General features: G+C 36.8%; 1 protein-coding gene across 2 annotated transcripts; it reads left to right on the top strand.

The window, feature by feature from the left end:
- Positions 1-5,338: 5,338 nt before the first annotated feature.
- hey2 (hes-related family bHLH transcription factor with YRPW motif 2) lies at positions 5,339-22,598 on the top strand. Of its 2 annotated transcripts, XM_058755127.1 has the most exons (8): positions 5,347-5,459; positions 8,611-8,706; positions 11,718-11,859; positions 17,030-17,202; positions 18,090-18,168; positions 18,268-18,351; positions 18,506-18,587; positions 19,510-22,598. In XM_058755127.1, exons 3-8 carry the CDS (start codon positions 11,830-11,832, stop codon positions 20,166-20,168), a joined length of 1,107 nt encoding a protein of 368 aa, XP_058611110.1. In that variant the 5' UTR covers positions 5,347-5,459; positions 8,611-8,706; positions 11,718-11,829; the 3' UTR covers positions 20,169-22,598. The 2 variants fall into 2 exon arrangements, with proteins under 2 accessions (XP_058611111.1, XP_058611110.1); XM_058755128.1 differs by lacking the exon at positions 8,611-8,706 and having other exon boundaries at positions 5,339-5,459.
- The last annotated feature ends 716 nt before the right edge of the window (positions 22,599-23,314 follow it).

Raw genomic sequence — 23,314 nt, 5'->3', positions numbered from 1 at the left:
ATTAGATCTTTTTTTTTTTTTTCCTAACTTTTTTCCTTTCTTTGATTATTATGCAAATCAATGCAAGAAACAAGGTTGAATATAATTATTTAGGTTATAAAGGAGCCACCGATGACTCTTCGGTGACATCACTCATCAATTAGCTGAGGGTCGACGGTCTACACACGTGCTTCCCGCGGGGCAGTCGGCGGCAGCTGACTTTCTCACAGGCTTCATGTCATTACGGAGCTATGCGTAACACAAACAATTCCTCGCTCCCAGAGTGTTTATCTCGTGGCACAGAGCGCGGTGTGCCCACACATCAAAGTCTGAGGGAACAGACGCTGCTCAGCGGCAGCAGCTGCGCTCGGATCCTGTCCACACCCTTCCTGTTTGCCGCGGTCTACCTTGGGGCTGTTATTTTCCCAACAGAGCGACGATAAACCCCCTTTGCCTCACTCCCTCCACCGGCTTCAACGCCACCACCGACCGCTGCAGCCTCGGTCACCGCCGCAGCAGCAGCAACAGTCAGCGGTCTTTCACACCTCTCAGAGCGTGTCCTTGTTTCCATAGTTACAAAAGAGCAGGATTTTGTCTATCTTATTTACATTGCGTCACAGAATCTGCATATACCGCGAAAAGGTGCATTTGCACACTGCTTTCAAACTTTTAAAACTGCAGGGTATTGCTTTTATACAGAAATTACTTTTGCATAAATAATGTTAAAAAATGAATATTATGAATATAGAAAGATGTATAGAAAGAAAAGTGTGTGTAGTAGTAGCCTAATAATAATAATAATATATATTAAATTGGGGGTCTTGTTATCTTTTAGTTTTTTTTTTTTATACACACACACACACACACACACACAGGCACAGGCACAGGCCTAGGCCTATACATGCATGCATAGTGATTATTGTGTTATTGTAACATGAAAATTATTTTTTTCCAACAGTAAAACTGAGAGTTAACAAGTCCCCATCTATCTATCTATCTATCTATCTATCTATCTATCTATCTATCTATCTATCTATCTATCTATCTATCGCCATACTAATAATGCTGAGATTATGGCTTTGCTTCCCAAAAAATGTATGAACTGAATATTTATATAAGCATATTGTGAATGCAAGTAAATGTAAGTTATTTTGGATGAAAGTGAAAAAAAAAAAAAAAAGTATCTGTATAGGCTGTATAAGGAAAAAAGCTGTTTAGTGAAGATTGTCCTTAGAAGATCTGTGCTCATTATCTGTCACCATCTCAAACCCACAGAGTTCTCCAGCTCTGGGTCAAGACCCTCATAACGCCGTTTCCTCAGTCAGGCTGGGTCGTGCAGATTTCTCTGGGAGAGAGAGGCCGATTGAGACTCCAGCTGCCATCACACAAAAACATCTTCACAGGCGTGCAGCAGCAGCAGCCATGGTGAGCTACATCAAACAGGGCTGGACTGGCACCCCATAGACTTTCAACTTCAGAGCCACATCTAGACTTTTCTTTTGACCCCCTCTGTCTCCAAGACCACCACACAGGGTCAGAGAGCACTGTACGCTCTCCTAGGGACTTTTCATGCCAGTTCCTCAGCGGTGTGTTGCAAACAGTATTTCGATGTTCCATTAAAGGTGCGGTAAAAGTAATTTTAGTAAAAGCCTAAACATAAATTAATAGTCCTTTTGAGAAATTATTAAAATGATTAATTAAAACATAAAAATGTTTTCTGTCTGTAAATTAATAATTAGTAGTGTGATACATTGTTTTTAGCGGTTGTGATTCCTGTGTAAGCACAGTACATTAGATGTTTTCATGCTAAACGCTTATGCAGCATAAAACAACCGACCAACATCAACACACAAAAATTTAAGATTGAATCCAAGAACATCCATTTTATTGATGTTTACTATGAGAAAAGCAGATATGTTTATATATAAATGTCAAAAATATATAAATGTTCAAACATTTACTGAATGCACATTTAATTAGTAAAGCCCCATGGTCATAATAAAAACACAGTGGACAGGAATACAGTATTTTAGATGTTTCTTTGCTTTTTGCAGATAGTTGCTGTTATTATTTCATTCACTGCAGTATGTGTCAATTTCACATTCTCATGCAGTTTATCTTCTAACTTGGCAGACGAGATGGCAAAACAATCAGGATAATGTATTTCTTGGGCACCAGTGAGATCGACTAATGGAACAGGAAGACATTTATTATGGACAACTTTGGTATGTAATGGATATTTGCTTGGCTTAAAGTTTCAGCATCGTTTTAATCATGAAATATTATGTATAATATATTTAAAATATTTGTTTATTCCGTATTATAGGGGAAATGCATTTCTAGTGTTCTGTAATGTAGCATTCGCTTTTTATATTGCAAATTTATCATAAATTCTAATTGCGGTAAATCAGATGTTCCTTGTACCAGTGGTGTGACATCACACCAACTCTCTCATGTCTTGTTTTATAGTCTATAATTCACACATGAAAGACCTGACCAGCACCTGTCATGCAAAACACCACAAGCTTTAATTATCACGGTAATTTCCTTAAAGATTAGCAGAACCGTCTGTTACGTGTTTTACAACCTTGATATCCAGCTAGTTTAGCTTCTGAGGGTTTTTAGGAGTTTTAGAGAGAACTGAATGAATGTTTGAGTGTAACAGGACGTATCAGCTTGTCCGTCAGGATGTGAGTTCTCAGAGGTCTGGAAGCATCTACTATATTCCAAAGTAAACACTCAGGCTGAAGGAAGGAGAGATCCTTACTATATAAGCAGCTCAGACAGTGAGAGCGTCAAGGGTTTGCTTCCCCTTCTTGTCTCGGTCATTTATCTTATCAGATTCACAAAGAAGTGTTAAGGGTTGCAGGGATTCCCTAAACTTCCTTCAAACATTTCAAGCAGTAGTTCACACAGACATGAAAATTGTGATTTTACTGTGCATTAGATAAAGAAAGTCAACGAATAATTACTGAAATTATGGTCAGATAGTGGATGGATTCAGGAGACTTAATTGCATGATTGACTACTTGAATGGTGCTTTTTATGGAAAACGTCTATTCAGAGATTTTTGTCACTTAAAAAATTATCATTACTCCAGTTTTCAGTGTCATATGATCCTTCAGAAATCATTCTAATATGCTAATTTGATGCTCAAGAAACATCCTCTCTTACTATCAATGCTAAATACAGTTCTGCTGCTTATTTTTGTGTAGAAAGTTATTTGAAAGACATTAATTTTAAAACATTCCTGTTGTATAAAACTATTATTTTCTTACTCAAAACTTTTGAACAGTAATATATACCGTATATATACTGCAGTGTAGAATGTAAATTAAGCTGATATGTTCAATTTTTACTAGCCATTGATTATTCCTCAGCATGGTCTTTGCCAGGTGCCTGTCAGCGCAGACTAGTTACTCTTACTGACCCTCTCTGAAAGCCAGCTCTCTGATCTCTGACCGAACATCAACCTCTGCTGCAGTAAATCCAGAGTGGCCAGAGTAGCTTGACCTGTAATGTAGCCTGACCGCTATATTACAGGAAGAAAAAGAGTGTGGAACAATGAAAGCCACAGCTGTTCTGTACAGTAACACACCACACTTCCATCCAAGACAGCTTTGGCTTGATGAATGAGACTGAAGCGTCTTTATTCACATTAACATTCATGAGTGTATCCTTTACATTTTCATTCTATGTAGTTTAGTTTTCTGGACCTGTTTTACAAATGTGACCCTGGACCGGTCATAAGGGTCAATTTTTTAAAACTGAGATTTATACATCATCTGAAAGCTAGATAAATAAGCTTTCCATTGATGTATGGTTTGTTAGAACAATATTTGGCCGAGATACAACTATTTTAAAATCTGCAAAAAAAAAATCAAACTACTGAAAAAATCGCCTACAAAGTTGACCAAATGAAGTTCTTAGCAATGCATATTACTAATCAAAAATTACATTTTGATATATTTACTGTAGGAAATTTACAAGATATCTTCATGGAACATGATCTTTACTTAATATCCTAATGATTTTTGGCATAAAAGAAAAATCGATCATTTTGACCCATATAATGTACTATTTTTGGCTATTGCTACAAATATGGCTGGTTTTGTGGTCCAGGGTGACAAATGTGATATTAGGACCTAGAGATGTATTTGGCAATAGTGTGGTGCAATAGGATGCTGAAATGATCATGTTGCCTAGTCCAGCAATGATCTGTGATTTATAGTTTAAACTTAACAGTTATAATATTCTCAATTTAGTCCCTAATAATAAGCTCTCCATCTTCCTTTTTATGAGTTATATATTTGTAACACTTGACCTCATCTGCAGCATGTACTGCATTTACACAAACATTCACTTTGTTCACCAGCAACTAAAGTGCATGTAAAAAATAGATTAGCAATAACAAACTCATACAGAAGTGTGTATTCACTAAACAGTATACAGTGCACATATAAGCAAACAATCAACCCTCACAACCCACACAGTATTTACATCACAACCCAATGGTGTGTGGCAGACTACTGAAGTGAAATGTCAAGTCTCTTGATTTAAGGATAGTTTAGCTCTCTAAATTCATGCATTCTAGTTTAGGGTCAGTTGTATTTTGAAATCATTTATGCTCACCGTGGCATCATTTATTTGATCAAAAATACAGTAAAAACTAATATTGTTAAATATTATTTCATTTTAAAATATGTATTTTTTTTATATATTTCAGAATGTTTATTCCTGTGATGGCAAAGCTGGATTTTCCATTACTCCAGTCTTCAGTGTCATATGATCCCTCAGAAATCAATGCTAATTTGGTATTACCAGTGTTGAAAACTTTTTTTTTTTGGATTATGTATGGCTGACCACTTTGTCAGCCATCATTTTATATATATAGCCTTTTTTCAATTTTCAGACTATGTATTTACAAAATATAGTGCACATGGTAGCAAACAAAAAACCCACTCAATATTTACACCAGAACCAGCTTAAGCCCTTAAATAAAATGCTTTCTTGTAACAGCATTGCATTTTAGTATGTGCCAGTACAAACATTTTGCACATAAACGGATATTGTAAATAATTGAAATACAGAAATATTTGATGTTCCTCAAAGCAGTCATATGGCTCACGACTTATGGCCAAATCTTTTTTGTGTTCTATAGAAGTTAAAAAAAAAAAAAGTTTAGGGTGGGTAAATAATGATAGAAATGTTTATTTTCAGGTAAACTTGTCCTTACTTTATAATTCAAGTTATATTTCTGAACAAATAACCAATTTTATTGAACTTTCTTAGACTGTCTGTTCTACCCAAGAGCTTTTTTCAGCTTTAGCAGACAATGACAAGTCCTTGTGTGTTTTCAGCCAGTGGGAAAGACAGCAGCAGAGTATCTGGGATCTGTCGTGGACACCTCTCCCTCTGCATTTCTCCTGGTGTGAATGTAGCAAGATTCCTGCAGCTGATCGCGGCTCTTCTGATGACAGGTATTTTCCAGGCTCGGACCTTCAGTCCAGGTTTTCCCCTGCAGGGTGTATGAAGAATTAGCAGACGTGTTGCTGATCTGGGGTCTGCGTATGGTCAGCTGGTGGCCCTCACTCAGCCTGATAAGATGGGCTGAGCCTGCTGTTGTCACATTCTCCTCCAGATTCAACAGTGCTGTCTCGGGTGATAGCAGTAAGACCAGAGGGCCTGGGGTCAAGCATGTGCGCTAGCGCTTTTCAACTGCTCGCACTGATAAGTCAAAGTGTCTGGACTTCCAAACAACGACGGAGGGCCGGCCAATCGGACCTAAAATAAACCACACACATATTTAGGCTTGTTCAAAATGAGTCTGAAATTCTTGAATCTTGTGCTTGAAACTCTTTCCCACCATAGACGAGGCTTCAGTCTTCATCTTAAACTCCAAAAAACCAGCCACATTAAAAATCTGTGACTATATGATCTATCTTCATGTTGGCTGTTTGAAAGATATCTGAGGTTTATTTCATTCAGAATCCTGCCTTGCTAATCATAAAAACTATTCATATTTTGACATGCAATGTTTGCTTGTTTTAATTTTTTTTTTATTAAATCAAGCACAAATTAGCTGTTTGTTCTTGCCCTTATAGAAATCTTTCTTTTAGCCATAGCAGCTCATATTCAGATAAGAGATTCATTCCCCCTAAAGTAACTCTAGATTCGCCCCTGATACCAAAGAACTCTTTGTTGCTAATTTTTTATTGCATTTGAATTGTTGCTACATGATTGTCCAAACATCATATATAAATCTTTTTGAAAGTTTGGTGTCAGTAAGATTTTGGTTTAAAGGTATAAGAATAATTTCATTCAGCAAGGATGCATTCATTCAGCAAGGATGCATTCATTCAGCAAGGATGCATTAAATTTATTAAAAATAACAGTAACGATTTCCATTTCACATAAAAACCAGAATCATGAAAAAAATTATCACTGTTTCCACAAAAATATGAAGAAAACATTAAAACCGTTTTCAACATGTTTCTTGAGCAGCAAATCGGTATATTAGAATGATTTCTGAAGGATCATGTGACACTGAAGACTGGAGTGATGGCAATTACAGAAATGAATAACTTTTTAAAATGTATTAAAATAGAAACCAGTTATTTTAAACTAATGTTTCATAGTACTTTTTTTTGTTGTATTTTTGATCAAATAAATGCAGCTTTAGTGAGCATAAGACACATTTTTTGAATACCACTGTATAATTAATACGAAGTCTCAACCTCAGCCTTTTAAAGATATTCACAAACACAATTGTATATTCTGCTTAGTTTAACTATGTCTCTGAAGTACTTTTGGATGGATATTTATTCAGATCACAGAGTCACACGTTTATGCTGCTTTTCATCTATGTTTTCTGTACAGAGTATTTTCTGCTCCGGTCTATCAACTTTTTCAGATAAACCAACCCTAAACATCACATCAAAACAAAACAAAAACTGTGACTGGTAACTTTTATGTCTATCAAGCTATCTAAATGGGTGATTACATTGTAGAGTATAGACTTTATTCAGATACTCAAAAGTCTGGTTACCTGAGACAATGATTCCTTGATTTTCCTGTTGCTAAAAAACTGAGACATGCTCAAAGTGCATTAAATTTCTCTTAAACATGATTAACTTTGCCACTTACATAAGTCCATCGTTCTGTAGCACACCCATTTCACAATCATGGGGAGTGGAAGGATGCTTGCTGATAAAGAACCAGAGGGTGCAGCCCAAAACAACAATATGCAGCATTGTTTATCACCAGGCAGTGACACACCATATCAATGTTGTGGCTCTGTGGGGTCTTACCCTGGTAGAGATTAGCAGAAAACACTTTCCTGAATCTCTCTCTAACCTTGTGCTTCCTCAGGGCCGGTGATACCCAAGCCAAGCTTAAGGAGAAAGCCCCATCTTAAAACTCAGGGGAAGGTTGGTTAATGGCTGTAGCTATTGCCTGGAGGCCAGACTTGAGTTCACAGTGTTATTCATTTTTAGGTGTTTTCCACAGCACAATATAAACTCTGTACACAAGCTCGTGTTTTGAAAAACTAAATTTCCCTACACAGATAAATGTTAACAGTGGTAACATGCAGTTCAAGAGGATTATTATATATCAATTCTGATTTTTTTTAATATATATATATATATATATATATATACACACACACATACATATGTGTATACTGTATATACATATACATATCTGACAAGCCAGTAATGATTAGCACAGGTGTCCCAAGAGGACGCCTTCCTTTCTTCTGTTTGTGTTTGGTGTTGAAGAGAAGATTATCTTGTTGGCCTTCACTGACTGGTGCCACGTGTGAAAGTGTATCTCTTTCTCGGACTGTGGTTATATTCTGCTGTCTAGAGTAGTGATTTCACAGTGGTCAGGTCACTTAATGTGTATCTGATGACTTCCTCTTTCTTGTCTGTTAATTACTTTAACACATTTGCCTTTGGAGTCTGCTCAGTCTGGATGCAGCTGCTTCCCTGCAAGCAGAGTGAGCCAGAAGCCAGAATATGGGAGCAGAGCCAGTTTATGCAATTGGATTAAAGAGTTAAGAATTTGAGTGTCAAACAGCAACATCAATGCATTTGTTAAGTGTCTTCTCTTAAATTACTTTAATAACAGGAATATGTTTTTTTAGCTAATCACTGCAATGAGAGAAAGGGTCATGTGTTTTAGTAAGTATGAATATTTAATCTAGGTTGTGTAATGTTCAGATTTTAAATTAGAATGCCATTTAAATTCAAATGCAGAAATTTGGAATTGAATTTGAATTGAGGTAGCAAAGAAGATCAGGAATTGCAGTTCGAATTTGAATGCAAGTAGAATTAAAATGAACTGAAATTCATAGATAGATAGATAGATCCATCCATCCATCAATGAATGGATGGGTGGATAAATGATAGATAGACTTACACTTCCTATCGCTTCACTTTTATTTCCAATTCAGTTTCCTGTGGGGTGTGAACAATTCAATTCAAATCCCAAATCATGACTTTCAAAGGGAGCCAATTTTGAATGAAGCTTTTGTCAAAAGTACATATTTACAAAGAAACATTTATTTATCCATAATGAATGAGTTTGCTGAACTGAACTATACTGAAAATTGTTGTATTTCTGTAGATTGGATTCAAACAAAACTGTCTCAGCACTGACTTTTACAAGGATCTACAATTACTTCTGTGGCATGTTTAAGCATTTGGACCAAATGCTTTGAAGGTACAGAAACTAAAAACATGCAAAATGTTCATTTGTTTTAGTATTTAGCTTTAGAACTTTGTCTGAAGAGCTGACAATGCATCAAAATCAATGTGTTCCGACAGTGGAAACAAAGCTATTGTGTAAATAATGTAGGTGCCACAGTGAATAAAAGGTATGCTTAACAATTGGCTAATGATGTTTAAACAATGAGAGCTGAATGCAAAAAAAGGAAACCCTTGGCTTCCTCAAACTCATGTATCCTGACAGGAAGCTCAGGAAGTAGAGTAGGGGCACCTGTCTGTGTGTGTTCTCGCCCCATATATGCCATTTTTGCATTTCCAAACCCTCACCATACACTACAGCAGAGTTTAAAACGTCTTTTAAAGATTGATAAACATGTTTACATGAGTATACGCTCCCTTGATAACCATGCAAAATGACCACATTGATATTGTTCTGAAGCTGACAATTCTGACAGGCGCTTTGTGTTGTGCCAAACGCCACTTGCAGTGCAGATTAGTGTATTTGTGAGCGTAGCATGCGGGTTGATGGGTGTCGAAGCCAAATGCCGGACACAGTTCGATGGAAAGCCGTGACAGAAATACTGCCCCGAATCTGAGAATGGCAGGAAGGGCCCTATTATTCTGACCCATTCTCTTCAACGTTGGCCCATACGACGCCTGGAGCCTGTCTGCCATGAACTCACTTCCCAGGATTTCCGACTCACGGCCGGCGCTCCGACTAAAAGCCAAATATTTCACTCCAGAGACGCACAAGGCTTCCTGATATAGGATGCACTTGCTTGTCTCTCTGTGACCTTAAACACTAATAAAACGCCTATAATATGACTTTGGAGTCAAAAGTCCACAATCCTAGGATATCGTCGGTTTGTGGCTGTTCGCTCTTCCACTGACAGGAAAAATAAACAGATGCCCGTTTGTCTCGGACAGATTGGATAACAATGAGAAAGAAGTAGATTATTTACTCAGGAGTTAATTGTTTCAGGTTGGCGCTGAAATGAAACCTCCTCGTGCTCGAATCCAGAAAGTCATCAAAGGAAATTTATCAGGTTAGATATAATCTTAAAATCTTGTTTGGTGTTTGATCAGCAAGAAACTGAAAGTTATCAGTAGATAACTAGTTTATTTTGGATTAGCAAACACTTTTCATTCATTCCGACTTCATTCACTAATCACAAGAACATCCCTTGAGGAACTAAAATAACATGAAAATGATGATGGTGCTAGATTATGATCTCAGTAACTTCCTAGATTCTTATACGTCTTTTGTTGCAGATGTTGCGTTAGAACTGCTTAAAAACTAGTTTAAACCAGCATGAGGTGGTCAGGCTGGTCTATTTTGCATGTTTTAGTTGCATGTCAGATGTTCAGACCAGATTTGAAGACCAGAAAACAACTTCAAACTGGTTTAACACTATAGCTTAACAGTGAATCCTGGTTCTCGGGTGACTTTTCCAAAGAGCAATAAATACCTGTGTTTTCCTAACCATTTCACTTGCACTACACTTGAATTTAACAGGACTAATGTTTGTTTGCCCTAAATCTAAAACAGGTCAGTGTACTCTCAAGGAAGCGTACGGGCTGAGGAAGCTGGTGCCCAGGCAACAGTGTCTGTTGCCATGAAGCAGTTAACTTGGTTTTAAAAAGGCAGTTTGCGAGTGACTAAGGGCAGCCTTGTGTTCAGAGAAGGGCTTGAGATTGTGGCTGTTGCTGTTGTTTTCATTGTGTGCTTGGGACTCGGGGAGGGTAAGAACAATAATGCATGTAATGCTGATTTTGGAACGGGTCCACCCAGCTTTTCCCAGGCTGGCCAGCCTTGGGAACCACTGATAGCATGGCACATCAGGGCTGGGCCCCTCTCGCCGGGCCCAGGGGCAGGGCCGCCCGCCTTCTCCAAGCAAGCATGTTTGGGATGAAAGGAATCCTTCCTCCTGTCTGGGAATAGAAGAAACACACACAAACATCCACAAACGCTTGCACTAAGTTGTGTCCCAGGGTTGGACCCACTTTGGCCGCATGCTATGAGAAGTCTCAGAGGTGACACTGACAAGCTTGTAGCTCCACGCTGCCCGACGGCAGACTTGGCGGAGGCCATATTCCGGTTTTTGTTTTGTAGTTCTGCCCCAGACTGATATCACTGGCACTTGTTTTCTATCAGCCAAGGATGAAACGCAAAAACAAACAGAATAGGATTGAAAGCTGCTTTTCACAATAATACACATTACTGGTCAATATTTTGGAATAACTCAGATTTTTTAATATTTAATTTTAATATATAATAATAATATTTCATATTTTGAAAGAAATCTGTTATGCTCAAGAAGGATGCATTTATTAGATCAAAAATACAGTTGTGAAATATTTTAATTTAAAACAACTTTTTTATTTTAATATATTTTAAAATGAAATTTATTCCTGTGATGGCAAAGCTGAATATTCAGGAGCCATTTCTCCAGTCTTCAGTGTTACATGATCCTTCAGAAATCATTTGCTTAAAGTTATTATGGATTGTAATATTTCACAATATTTTGATCAAATAAATGCAGCCTCAGTGAGCAAAAAAGACGTCTTTCAAAAACAATTAACAAATCTTAATTATTCCATTGTAGTGTATTAATATCTAATATAGAATGCATTTTTCTGTGTTTGTTTGATTTTAATTGTATTTTATTTTGTCATTTTTACTTTTTTTGTATTTTTTTAAGGGTGACTCTGTAACATATCCAGGGTCTACAGAGGAACAAACATTTTTGTAAATTTCGAATAACCAGCGTTTATTTTGAATTTTCATTTTATTTTTCATATGCAACAAATAGATTAAAAAAAAAACCATTAGGGCTTCGTGTTTGTCTGCTCTACTGTCAATATTTTCACTATACTGTCTTTATTTATCCTAAAAAGAACTTTGAAAATTCTTGAGTGGGCATATCCATCAACAGGGGAAAACGAGGGAAAGTCCGGGTCTGTGAAGCCGGACAGACTGCTTTAATTAGCCCTTTTATACTTTAGGTCACACCTGGGAGAGCTGCAGCCTGCCCTGGGCTATGAGAGGCTGTTGACAGCTTGATTGGAGCTATCTGTGGTGAGGACTGGATCTGGTGCAGGGTGTTAAAGGCAAGGGATGATGCAGAAACCCGTCAGCAGTACTGAGGTTTGTGTTTTTATATTAGTCACTATATTAGGTGATCATTGGACAGTTAAATCACACAAATTATTATTATTATTTTGTATTAGATCGCAAAATATCAAAGCAGTACATTTGCTTTCAACCAACTGATCTCAAGTTCATTTTAAGGGATGTAGTCAGTCAGTTCCTCTCAAGTTCATACAATAACCACAGGTGTAGTTAATCACAACTAAGTACTTGATCAGGTTTGAAAACAGAAAATGTCCAAATATCTTTTGCCTTTGCTCTGAACTGTAACTGTATCTTTTTTTATCATTTAAAACCTCAAATAATTCTACTAAATTTCTTTAAACGCCACTTGGCTTGATATTTTACTGTGAAATGCAGCATTAAAATTCTTTGCTTTTTTGAGTAAAAGAATGAATTATATATATATATTAGTGCTGTCAATCGATTTAAAAAAACCCAACTAATTAATCGCACATTTTTATGAAATTAATCACGATTAATCCTACCTAACATTAAAAAAAATTTAAATAGTTTTACATAGCAATAATTTCACATTCAATCTTCAAATTAATGTAGAAACAACATAAAGACAGTATATTTTAATATTTATATAATGGTATAATTTTTTTATGACTGAAGGCCAGTATCACTCTGATGTCTCTGAAATAATTTTTCCCCTAATATTTAAACACTGATTAGACATTCAACATTACAAAACTATCAATTTTAAAATGTATTATACTACTTAAAATAACTTCTAATTTAAGTGAACTTAAAACAATCTTCACATAAACCCATTATAATAAATTCATATTTACCTGTGCCCTTCAGCAAATAGGAAATATACAGAAATTGAATAAATTTATCAAACACTAAATTCTAAATTAAATATAGATGAATCTGTAAAGCTACAAAAGTTATTGATTTCCTCTTTTTTTCTTTTGATCTTTGATTACCAGACATCACAGCAGCTGGTTATTAGGTTTTTTTGTCTGCTGTCCCTTTAAGAGCTACCGATGCTGAACGTGACGCAGATCTGACACGCATCTCTTTACCTATAGAGTGGGGGAACTATGACGTCACTTTGTAGGCGGATCGGCTGTTAGCATGAAACTGGTTCGTCAACAAAAAGCCAATGGGATTTTTCCATAGGCTTTTGGATAATCCCAAAAAATAAGCTCTGTGTTCAATCATAGTTCATGAAACTTACACGTTTTGTACATCAAGATAATCTTCACAAAATAATATAACTTTGACGAATTCTGAAGCCTAAATAAAAGCGCCAGAACTGAAAAGCTAAACTTAGGCTATAAACGAACTACAGTACCACGGTCGCTCGCCTTCAGCGTCACCACCACCGCGCTCCCGGCAACTTATTTTTAACATGTTCAGTGAAGGATTTACTCTGTATATGAATGTTAATCCACGCTACATAAACCGTTTCATATAAACTGGAATAAATACAAAACTAGAGCCAAACTAAAACTGAAATGAGACATTAGTAATAAATAGTATAGTGAATAAATGAAATAATCTTAACTAAAGGACATTTAAAGCACGTATTTCTGTACATTTCGAAATAAGGTGCATTAAAAGTGAATAAATCATTGATTAATATGAATATTTTAATTTAAAAGGTATCCCCGCGTATTTCATCTTTTAAATAGCAGCAGAGTGAGTGAGTTTTTGGATTTGGTAAGATTAAACTTATTTTAGTGAACAAAGTACCACATTTCAGCTATCATTTTGTTAGGGTGGATACACAAAATGTTATTTTTTCCTTGCTTCTAGGAAATCCAATATCTATATGCTTTCTAACAGCTTCATGTTGCCTTAAACATTTAATTTTAACGTGGCTTTAAGCACTATGCATCATTAAAGTTTAACTTTCACCACGTAAAGCCAGTAAATGTGGCGTTTACATGTAATAATCGTAATATGAGTTTACCTTCTAGTACGAACCCAGAGTCTGTATCAGTAGGAAAGCGATAAAACGAGCTTCTTCCAGCCGAAGACATGTGTCGCATTTCGGGGCAAAGCAAAAAAAACATTGTCGAACAACAATATAAAATGCGGGAAACTATTCATTGGTTATTCTAAAATTATAATTGTATTACAAATTATACTACAACTGCAAAATACTAAATTGATAAACTGTTCAGCATGATGACGTTTAATGTCTCCGACAGCGTCTGTAGTCCCATTTAGCAGCTTGTTAGCAACCGTCTTTTTTAAGAAACATAACAGTTTAAAAAAATCACGAGTGGGGTGTAACTGGTGTGTTTTATGTCGTAGAATAAAACGTGAAAGTATCTTGAGCTTGTGTGAACGACGGACCTTATTTAAGGGATTTAACCAAAATCCCATTCAAAAAACCCATGGACTCTGGGACGATGGAACCGGAAGTGCTAAAATGCTAACTCGCTTCCGGGTTTTTGCCTACAAAGTGACATCATAGTTCCCCCACTCTATTCTGACCCACTTCAGTTCTTAACTTCTCAAATGAGTTGAATCGGGTGTGTTAGATGACTGTAAAAAAACAGGTTAGATGAGGGAGACAGTGCTGTGCTGTTCCAGGACAGTTTGGAAACCCACTGCATTTCAGAGACATATTCTTAAATATGACTCATATAACAAATATTTACATGCACAGTTCTTAGGCAGCTTTAATCGCCTTTTTGGTAATTTCGTGACTTAACTGGCGACATAACTACGACATTACATGCTCGCAATTTGATAGGAAATGATACAGGCTACAGCGCATTTGTGTGTGCAGCTGAAGAGCACGCGCTACCATTTCCGCCTGAGATGAAGCTGGATGAAGATGAAGTCTCCTGTTTGGTGTGGTCATAAAAACGTTCTGCGTTTAAATAAACGATGGTTCTTGTCACGAAAAAAGAGACAGAAGCAGCAGTTGTGGGTGGGGTGGTCAACCGTAGCCCCGCCCCTGCTGAAAATATTAATCGCCTGCGTTAACGCGCTAATTTTGACAGCACTAATATATACATTTACATTTAGTCATTTAGCAGACGCTTTGATCCAAAGCGACTTACAAATGAGGACAATGGAAGCAATCAAAATCAACAAAAGAGCAATGATATGCAAGTGCTATAAGTTTCAGTTAGCTTAACATAGTAGTCTACATGTAGCAAGGTTTTTTTTTTTAAATTATATAATAAAAAGAAAACAGATAGAATAGAGCACGCTAGTGTTAGAGGCCTTTTTGCTTTTGTTAATTGTATAATAAATAAAAGAAAAGAAACAGATAGAATACAAAAAAGAATAGAGAAGCTAGTGTTAGTTTTTTGTTTTTTACTATAAACAGTTAGTAAATGAATACAGTGCAAGTCTTTTTTAAGAATAGCATTAGAATAGAGAGTGCTAGAGTTAGAGGGTCAAATAAAGATGGAAGATATTTTGAGATACTGGATTTTTGACTTTCATGAGCTGTAAGCTCTAATCATCAAAATTAAAACAAAAAAAAAACTTTTGAAATGAAAAAAACTTTACATGTAATGAATCTAGAATATATGAAAGTTTAACTTTTTGAAATAAGTTACAAAAATGAACTTTTGACGATATTCTAATTTTTTACACAGGTGCATCTCAAAAATGATATATATATATATATATATATATATATATATATATATATATATATATATATATATATATATATATATATAAAATCCCAATTTTGTGAAATCCAAAGATATTTATACACATAATTAAGTATAATGCTTATATAATAATACTATACTAATTGAGTATATATGATAATTCTTTGAGTAAATGAATTAATGAATTTGTGCTATAATATTGCAGACATGGTATATGTGAAAGGTCATAAGCTGCCCTTATCCACAATGCCAGCTTGATATTTATAAGGTTTTATATCATGTTAGTTAAATTGTACATACAACAATCAAACAATGTGAAGAATAGGGTTACGAGCTGCTGCGGCAGCAGTGGTGGGGGTGACGCTTGGCTCGCGGTAACCTCCCAGTGGCAGCGGCCCTGCCGGCCCTCCCTGTGTTCCTGGCCGTCTCTCACATGGTGATTGGGTTTCAGCGCAGGGCTCAGAGCTGTGGGAACGAGTCATCACACTGGCGGCCTGCCTGGGAGACTGTGCTACGCTCCACCAGGGGAAGGCACATGACAAGGGGGGGTTTTGTGAGCCTAAACAATGTGCCGTCTTCACTGTTTAACCCAGGAAATTCACTACAGCTGGTGCCTCCAAATAGATGAGAAGGCCATGTGTGAAAGTGTGTCTGTCTGTGTGTGCAGATATCCCCTAACAACTTTGAATACTTTTATAATCTTGATATAATCAGTGTTTACTGAAACATTTTAAATGACTTTCAGTATGTCCACTAAATCATATGATGCGCTCATTTTCCCATAAATAATAAAGTAATGAAAACCTACATTTTACCATTAAAGTGCTGTCTTATTAACTATAGGTTCGTTTTAGGGGAATTCTTTTTTGCTTAACTGCATATGGTAAGGTTACCCTTAATGATTTACCATAGTTTTTTGTTGTTGTTAACAAGCATTTTCATAGACACGAAGTTAAAATAAGTTTTTCTTTTTTTAAAAAACATATAAGTACACATACGCTTTAAAAACGTTTTTAAACAACGTTTCGGGAACCTAAAAGTAAAAATCGTTCAGCAATGAGCGTAACTTCGTGAGGTAAAACCAACTGAGCGACGGTACATCGAATAAAACAATATTTCCTTGCTTTTCGCGTTAATATAATTGTAAACAAAACAAAATATAACAGAAATCGTTAGTTAGCTATTTGAAGGGTTAGCCAATAAGCGCTAAACCGAAGATGAATTTCAAAAAACTGCTGACAGAAATGTCTTCCTTAAAATCAAATAATTCGAACACTGAATAACCCTGACTACATTTTGGCAAGCCACTCTGCATCCTCATCTTAGCCTTGCCAGAACCCCTTTACCTAGATTTCCTGCCTATCTGCACACTGTCCAAGCTCTGTCAGGCTCTGAAACACCGTCGCCTTTCTTGTGCAAAGTGTTTCTCACGCTTCTGGGGCCCTCGGGTGCAGAACGCGAGTGCTGAAGCTGGGCAGAGTCAATTATCAGGGGAATGAAGTTTGAGACCTCCATTCGGTGGCTCGGGGCGTGTTTTCTTTTTTCGGTGGGTGTTCCCAAAGCAGGACGTGGGCGTGAATGTGAGACTGAGGCTCCAGCGGTTCGTGGGAAAGACGCTCAGAGGGTTTGGTGACTGTACCTGTGCGCACTGCATCATGAAGCGGCCTTGTGAGGACAGCACGTCCGACAGCGACATGGACGAAACTATTGATGTGGGCAGCGAGAATAACTACTCTGGGTAAGCGTGCATGGGAACCACAGCTTGCTTGTTGTTCTGTTACTGAGGATTCACTTTTAGATGTTATCTTAAGATGAATGCTCTCTTTTGGACATTAGGCTATATATTATAAATATATAAAATGCACATGGTTATTCCATTTATTATAACTAAAAATGTTTTGCAGACATATAATATATAATTTATAATGTAGTTTACATTTTTTGATGGTTAATCTTAGAAATGATTAAATACTTAAATACAAACACTAGGCTGTGTGATGCTCAACAGGTCGATAGTCTGAAATATCACTGAATCGTGTATCAGAAATTTAAACTTAATATTTTTCATATATTATGACTGTACATAAACTAATGTATTTAACCTAAATAAAGTTAGTAATTTATATACTGTCATGCGACCTAAAAAACCTTAATCTGGTAGCATTTAATTCAAGTAATATTATTATTTAATATGACTAAATCAAACTGACTACATTAGATTGTACCTACAATCATTTTTATGGGTTAGATCGAGTAGAATATTTATTACCATTAGTTACCATTTTTTACACTAATGCTTACATGTTACTAAACATTATTGTGGAATGTTACAGACATTTCCTAACTGTTTTGAGTGTAGGCTACAGCTATTATTGATCTTTTAAGCATTGTATTAAGGAATTGTGTTTGTTAACAGCTTAACGTTGAAAGTTTTAAAGAAGTGTTAATAATTATCACTATCAAGCATTTTAGGTAACCTAAAGTATGTTGCATGTGGTAAAATCAAAATTAACTGGTTTTGTTAGTCAAAAATCAAAAATGTAATTTAATATGACTGAATAAAAAAAGTTCTAAACACTTTGTACAGTGCACTGATAAGTTTTCATCCCCCTTTTCCTCCCAAAGTCAAAGCAGCGGTTCATTTGTAAGATGTGGCTCACCTACCACAACATCTCAAGTCATGGCCAGAAAGAAACGGAGAGGGGTAATTCCATACTTTTTTAAAATATTTGTTAAAATCTTTCAACTAATTTATTTAAACTACTAATACATTACACTCTATTAATTATTCCATATATTGCAGATCATTGAGAAAAGACGAAGGGACCGAATAAATAATAGTTTATCAGAGTTGCGTCGTCTGGTGCCAACAGCATTTGAGAAACAGGTGAGTTCATATTTCTGCTTCAGTCCTTGCATGCTTTATATATGGGCATTATGAAAGTATTAGTTCTAATAATAATAATTATAATAAATTAAACGTAAGTGGAAGAGGATGTTGTCAAAGCTATTATATTAAAAACCCTATTGCTTCTCCCAAGGGATCTGCCAAGTTAGAGAAGGCGGAAATATTGCAGATGACAGTGGATCATTTGAAGATGCTCCAGGCCACGGGAGGAAAAGGTAGTCTGCTTGTTATTGGCTCCCGTTTTGCACGCCACCTAATGCTGTAGTGAAATTTGAGTACGGAGTTCCCTTTTGACCAGATTAAAGTGGAAATCAATGTTAATGGTAGGATTGAACTCGTGGGAAAGTGCCGGCAGGACAAAAGAAGCACTTGACCCTGGGATTGTGTTTGCTTTCATAAATCCATGGGAGGGGAGTGGGGCCACATTCACAGGCTGCACTGTTGGGGGTTTGTTAGGGCTTTCCAATGAGTGTTAAAACTGAAGCACTGGGGAGACAAAACAAACATACAAACAGGTCAGGTCACAATCCTGGTCTGCTTAGCTTTAGCCTCTCGAACACAGTGGGGTTGCATTTGACTCGTCGTGATTAAAGCTTCAAATCAAGTCACCTTTATTTATTTAGCGCTTGAATTGTTTCACAGCAGCTTCACGGTAATAAGTAGGAAAATAACAGAATCAGTGATGCAAACTTGATCAAATATATGATAAATTCAGCATCTGCTGAAAAGCAGCTCTACAGAAACAATAATGTCATTAATCGGCTCATCAGTTCAGTGTTAATTAAATTCAGTTCAATAACTGCGAAAAGTTCATCAATTATGAAATGAGTTCAATTCAGCTATAAAGCAGCTCTACACAAGACAATAGTGTCTTTATTTAGCTCGAGTTCAGTGTTGATTCAGTTTAATTCAATAATAGTGTAAAATTGATCAATTATGAAATGAGTTCAATTCAGCTATAATCAGCTCTATAGAAGACAATAGTGTCATTACTGAGCTCAACTGTTGATTCATAGTTTAATTAAACACTGTTATAAGTAAATTAAGCTATAAAAGCAGCTCTGTAAAAGATAGTAGTAGTAGGGGGGGCTTGGGAGAGAAGTGTGGCATTCATATTTTAATTGTTCTCTCTCACAGGATACTTTGATGCTCATTCTCTGGCCATGGACTTCATGAGCATCGGCTTTCGGGAGTGTCTTACTGAAGTGGCGAGGTATTTGAGCTCCGTTGAAGGTCTGGACTCCAGTGACCCCCTCCGCGTCCGCTTGGTTTCTCACCTCAGCAGCTGCGCCTCGCAGAGGGAAGCGGCCGCCATGACCACATCAATGGCCCATCACCAGCAGGCCCTCCACCCGCATCACTGGGCCGCCGCTTTGCATCCCATCCCAGCGGCGTTCCTGCAACAAAGCGGACTTCCATCCTCAGAGAGTTCCTCTAGCAGGCTGTCTGAGGTTCCTCAGAGGGGTGCAGCCCTGCTGACCTCTTCCTTCACCCACAGTGACTCTGCACTCAGAGCGCCCTCAACAGGCAGCATTGCTCCTTGCATACCGCCACTGTCCACCTCGCTGCTTTCGATATCGGCGACCGTTCACGCGGCGGCTGCTGCTGCAGCGGCACAAACCTTCCCTCTATCGTTTCCTGGAGGATTCCCGCTTTTCAGTCCCAGCGTAACGGCATCTTCGGTGGCTTCTTCCTCCGTGAGCCCTTCCGTTTCCACATCCACCACATCCCAACAGAGCAGCGGAAGCAGCAGTAAACCATACCGACCATGGGGGACTGAAGTGGGAGCATTTTAAGTGTTGGATTTGCTCTTGTTGCATCTGGACGTCTTCCACACTTTGTACATAAAGGAAAGAAACCAGCTGTTGTGCCTGCTTTGGTCAGCACTTTGGGGGTTTTTCTTTACACTTGTGCACATATGCAACATCAAACATAAGCCAACTTTCTGGGAGGGAAAGAAAGACTGACTTTTGGAAACCCATAACAATGAAGAGCAATTCTCATTTTTGAAGAAAATATCAGTTACTGTTTTAACTTCATGTAAAGGGTTGTACTGTGTGACAGTGCCTGCTAAAACACTGCTAAAATGCTGCATTTGAGATGTATGCTTTGATATTTCTACATAGAGAAAGCATATGTGATTTTTTACAAACATACAGTAGCTTTAGAGTAAAACAGAACAGCTTGTTCAAATACAAACCAAAGGTTTTGCAGATAATCACTAAAGTGAGGTGTGAATCAGTTTTGTAATCTATGATTTAACAATCCAGGGTCCCACTTTATATTAGGTGGCCTTTACTATGTACTTACATTTAAATTAATCATTTGGTACAATGCACTCATTGTGTACATACATGTGTTTACATTGTACTTATATTTTTAAAAAATACCTATATGTAATTACATCTGTAATTAATTTCTGTAATTACATTTAGAATTACACTGTTGACCCATCCCTAACACCTTAACCCACCCTTAAACCTACCCAAACCACCAAACCTGTCCCTAACCTTACCCATATCTCACCTCAATAGCAGCAAATGTATTTTGCAGTACAATATGATCACAATAAGTACATTGCACTTATTTTTTTTTATGTAAGTACATAGTAGTTAAGGCCACCTAATATAAAGTGGGACCCAATCCAGTTTGTAAATCTGTATATGTGTAAGATTGTAAGTAGAGTTTATATTGAAATTAGACAGATGAGTTGGTATGATGCACTTCAATCACTACTGTTTTTTGGGGGGAGACAGGATCTTCTCCGCTTTACACAATAGGTCTACTGAATTAAAAAAAAAAAATAATAACATTCACTAATACTCATATGTGAGATTTTCTACTACTGTAACTTTGTTACCTTTTTAATAACCCTACCACGCTCTGTAAGATGTAACCTTTTTCTATGCAAAAAAGAAAAAAAAAAAAACAGATGTCCCTGAAGAAACTGCGTGTTTTTTCATTCTGGCACATATGCCATAAAACCATCATTCCATTTGCTTTCACCACAACAGATCGTGGAATGTTATGAGAGAAAGTAATTGTTTTCCCATAGCATAATTTGAGTTCTTGAAATTGTATGGTTGTATGCGTTCTTTTAATGTGTTTTTCTAATAATGCAAAAGAAGCCAATGAAGTGAAACAAACAACTGCAATTATAAGTGCCACTTCAACAGTTATAAATCTGTCGACAAACTTTAAAGTAAGCTACAAACACATTTATTGAATAAAACACACACACCAACATTCAACATCGTTACATAATCACCAGCAACTTTAAATGTTCACTTTTGTTTGTAAAAACGTTCAATGCCAAACTTGACGCTGCAATGATTTCAATTATCACTGTTAAACATAAAAGTAGCTACAAACATAACTTTAAAGTGAGCTAAAAAAGCCATTTTAAATATGTTCACTTTTGTTTATAAAATCTGTCAATGTTAAATTTGTTGATGCTGCAACCATTTCTAAATAACATTTAAGCAGTTCTCAGTTGATGTTTACTGTTATTCAAAGACAAGGTCCCTCAAGGTCCCCCTTGGTCCCTCAGGGACAGCTCAAGTCAAAACTTATGTAGCTATTCTGGCGGGCGTGAACAAACCGCCGGTCGGACTGCAGTAGTGTGCGCCACATGAAAGCACAACAACACCAGTCACTCCTCCCCAAGATGGGTCTTTATGCCGGTCTAATCCACTCCCTTTATGCCAGGGTCTGTTAGACAGATTTACATTAGTAAATCGCTGTCACACCATTAAATTCCTTAAGAGAAAAAGTATCAGCATTTCCAAGTGAATGGGGATTAAGGCAAACAGCGCCTGCTACCCACCGGCAATCATGGGAAAAGTGCGGGGCCATAAATCCGCCAGTTATCTGCTTTAGAGCGGCTGGTTCTCACGCCGGGCCCCTGCCTTTGAAGTGGCCGTCATATATCAAGGGCGCACATGATCTCCCCAAAACATCACACAGGCAAAGAGTCAGCGGTGTGAACGTGGTCAGTAAGTCTGTCAGCTTCATTAGTTTCCACACATGAAAATGGTTTAGCTACTACAAGATGTGTTTCATGCTCCAGACCGCAGGATAAAAGCAGCATAGATATGATCATAGCTCGCATAGATCTTATTCTAGAATCTAGTGCACAGGTTCAATCATTTTGACTTTTTAACCTGAACTGTTTGGTATTATCTATAACATACTGAAGAGGATGTATTGAGCATATGAATGTGAATTTTAAGACAATATATTTGCTTATGTATTGTTTCTAATTGCAAAACATAAAGATTATGATTATGAACTGTCCTCCCACACTTTTAAAATGTGATAACAGCAAATCCAGATAGATGGATAGATAGATAGAAAATCTAACAAAGTAACAAAACATACTAGTACCAAGGTATTCTTTGACAAGCTTGAATAGCATGTAAATAATATGTGACCCTGGACCACAAAATCAGCCATATGTAGCACGGGTAAATTTGTAGCAATAGCCGACAATATATTGTTTGGGTCAAAATTTTTCTTTTATGCCAAAAATCATTAGGATATTAAGCAAAGATCATGTTCCATGAAGATATTTTGTAAATTTCCTACCGTAAATATATCAAAACTTAATTATTGATTAGAAATATGCATTGCTAAGAACTTCATTTGGACAGCTTTAAAGGTGATTTTCTCAATATTTAGAATTTTTTTTTTTTTTTTTTTTGCACCCTCAGATTCCAGGTTTTCAAATAGTTGTATCTCAGCCAAATATTGGCCCATCCTAACAAACCATACTGTACATCAATGGAAAGCTTATTTTTCAAAATAAATCTCAATTTAAAAAAAAAAAAAAGATTATATTATTACCCTTATGACTGGTTTTGGATCACATATGGTAAATAATACAGTAATAAGTGCCATCACTTTACCACCACGGTATACGTTTTGTAGGCTATAGGAATTA

Source organism: Onychostoma macrolepis, chromosome 20 (assembly GCF_012432095.1).
Source record: "Onychostoma macrolepis isolate SWU-2019 chromosome 20, ASM1243209v1, whole genome shotgun sequence".
Taxonomy (NCBI): Eukaryota; Metazoa; Chordata; class Actinopteri; order Cypriniformes; family Cyprinidae; genus Onychostoma; species Onychostoma macrolepis.
The sequence above is the reverse complement of the archived record's forward strand: the minus strand, read 5'-3'. Positions and strand labels throughout refer to the sequence as shown.

Bases quoted from the DNA above. Each gene is read 5' to 3' on its own strand.
- hey2 (XM_058755128.1), top strand. From the start codon at position 11,830: ATGATGCAGAAACCCGTCAGCAGTACTGAG. The intron at 17,203-18,089 runs GTAAGCGTGCAT...TTCCTCCCAAAG, and splicing joins AGCGAGAATAACTACTCTGG to TCAAAGCAGCGGTTCATTTG. The intron at 18,352-18,505 runs GTGAGTTCATAT...GCTTCTCCCAAG, and splicing joins CAACAGCATTTGAGAAACAG to GGATCTGCCAAGTTAGAGAA.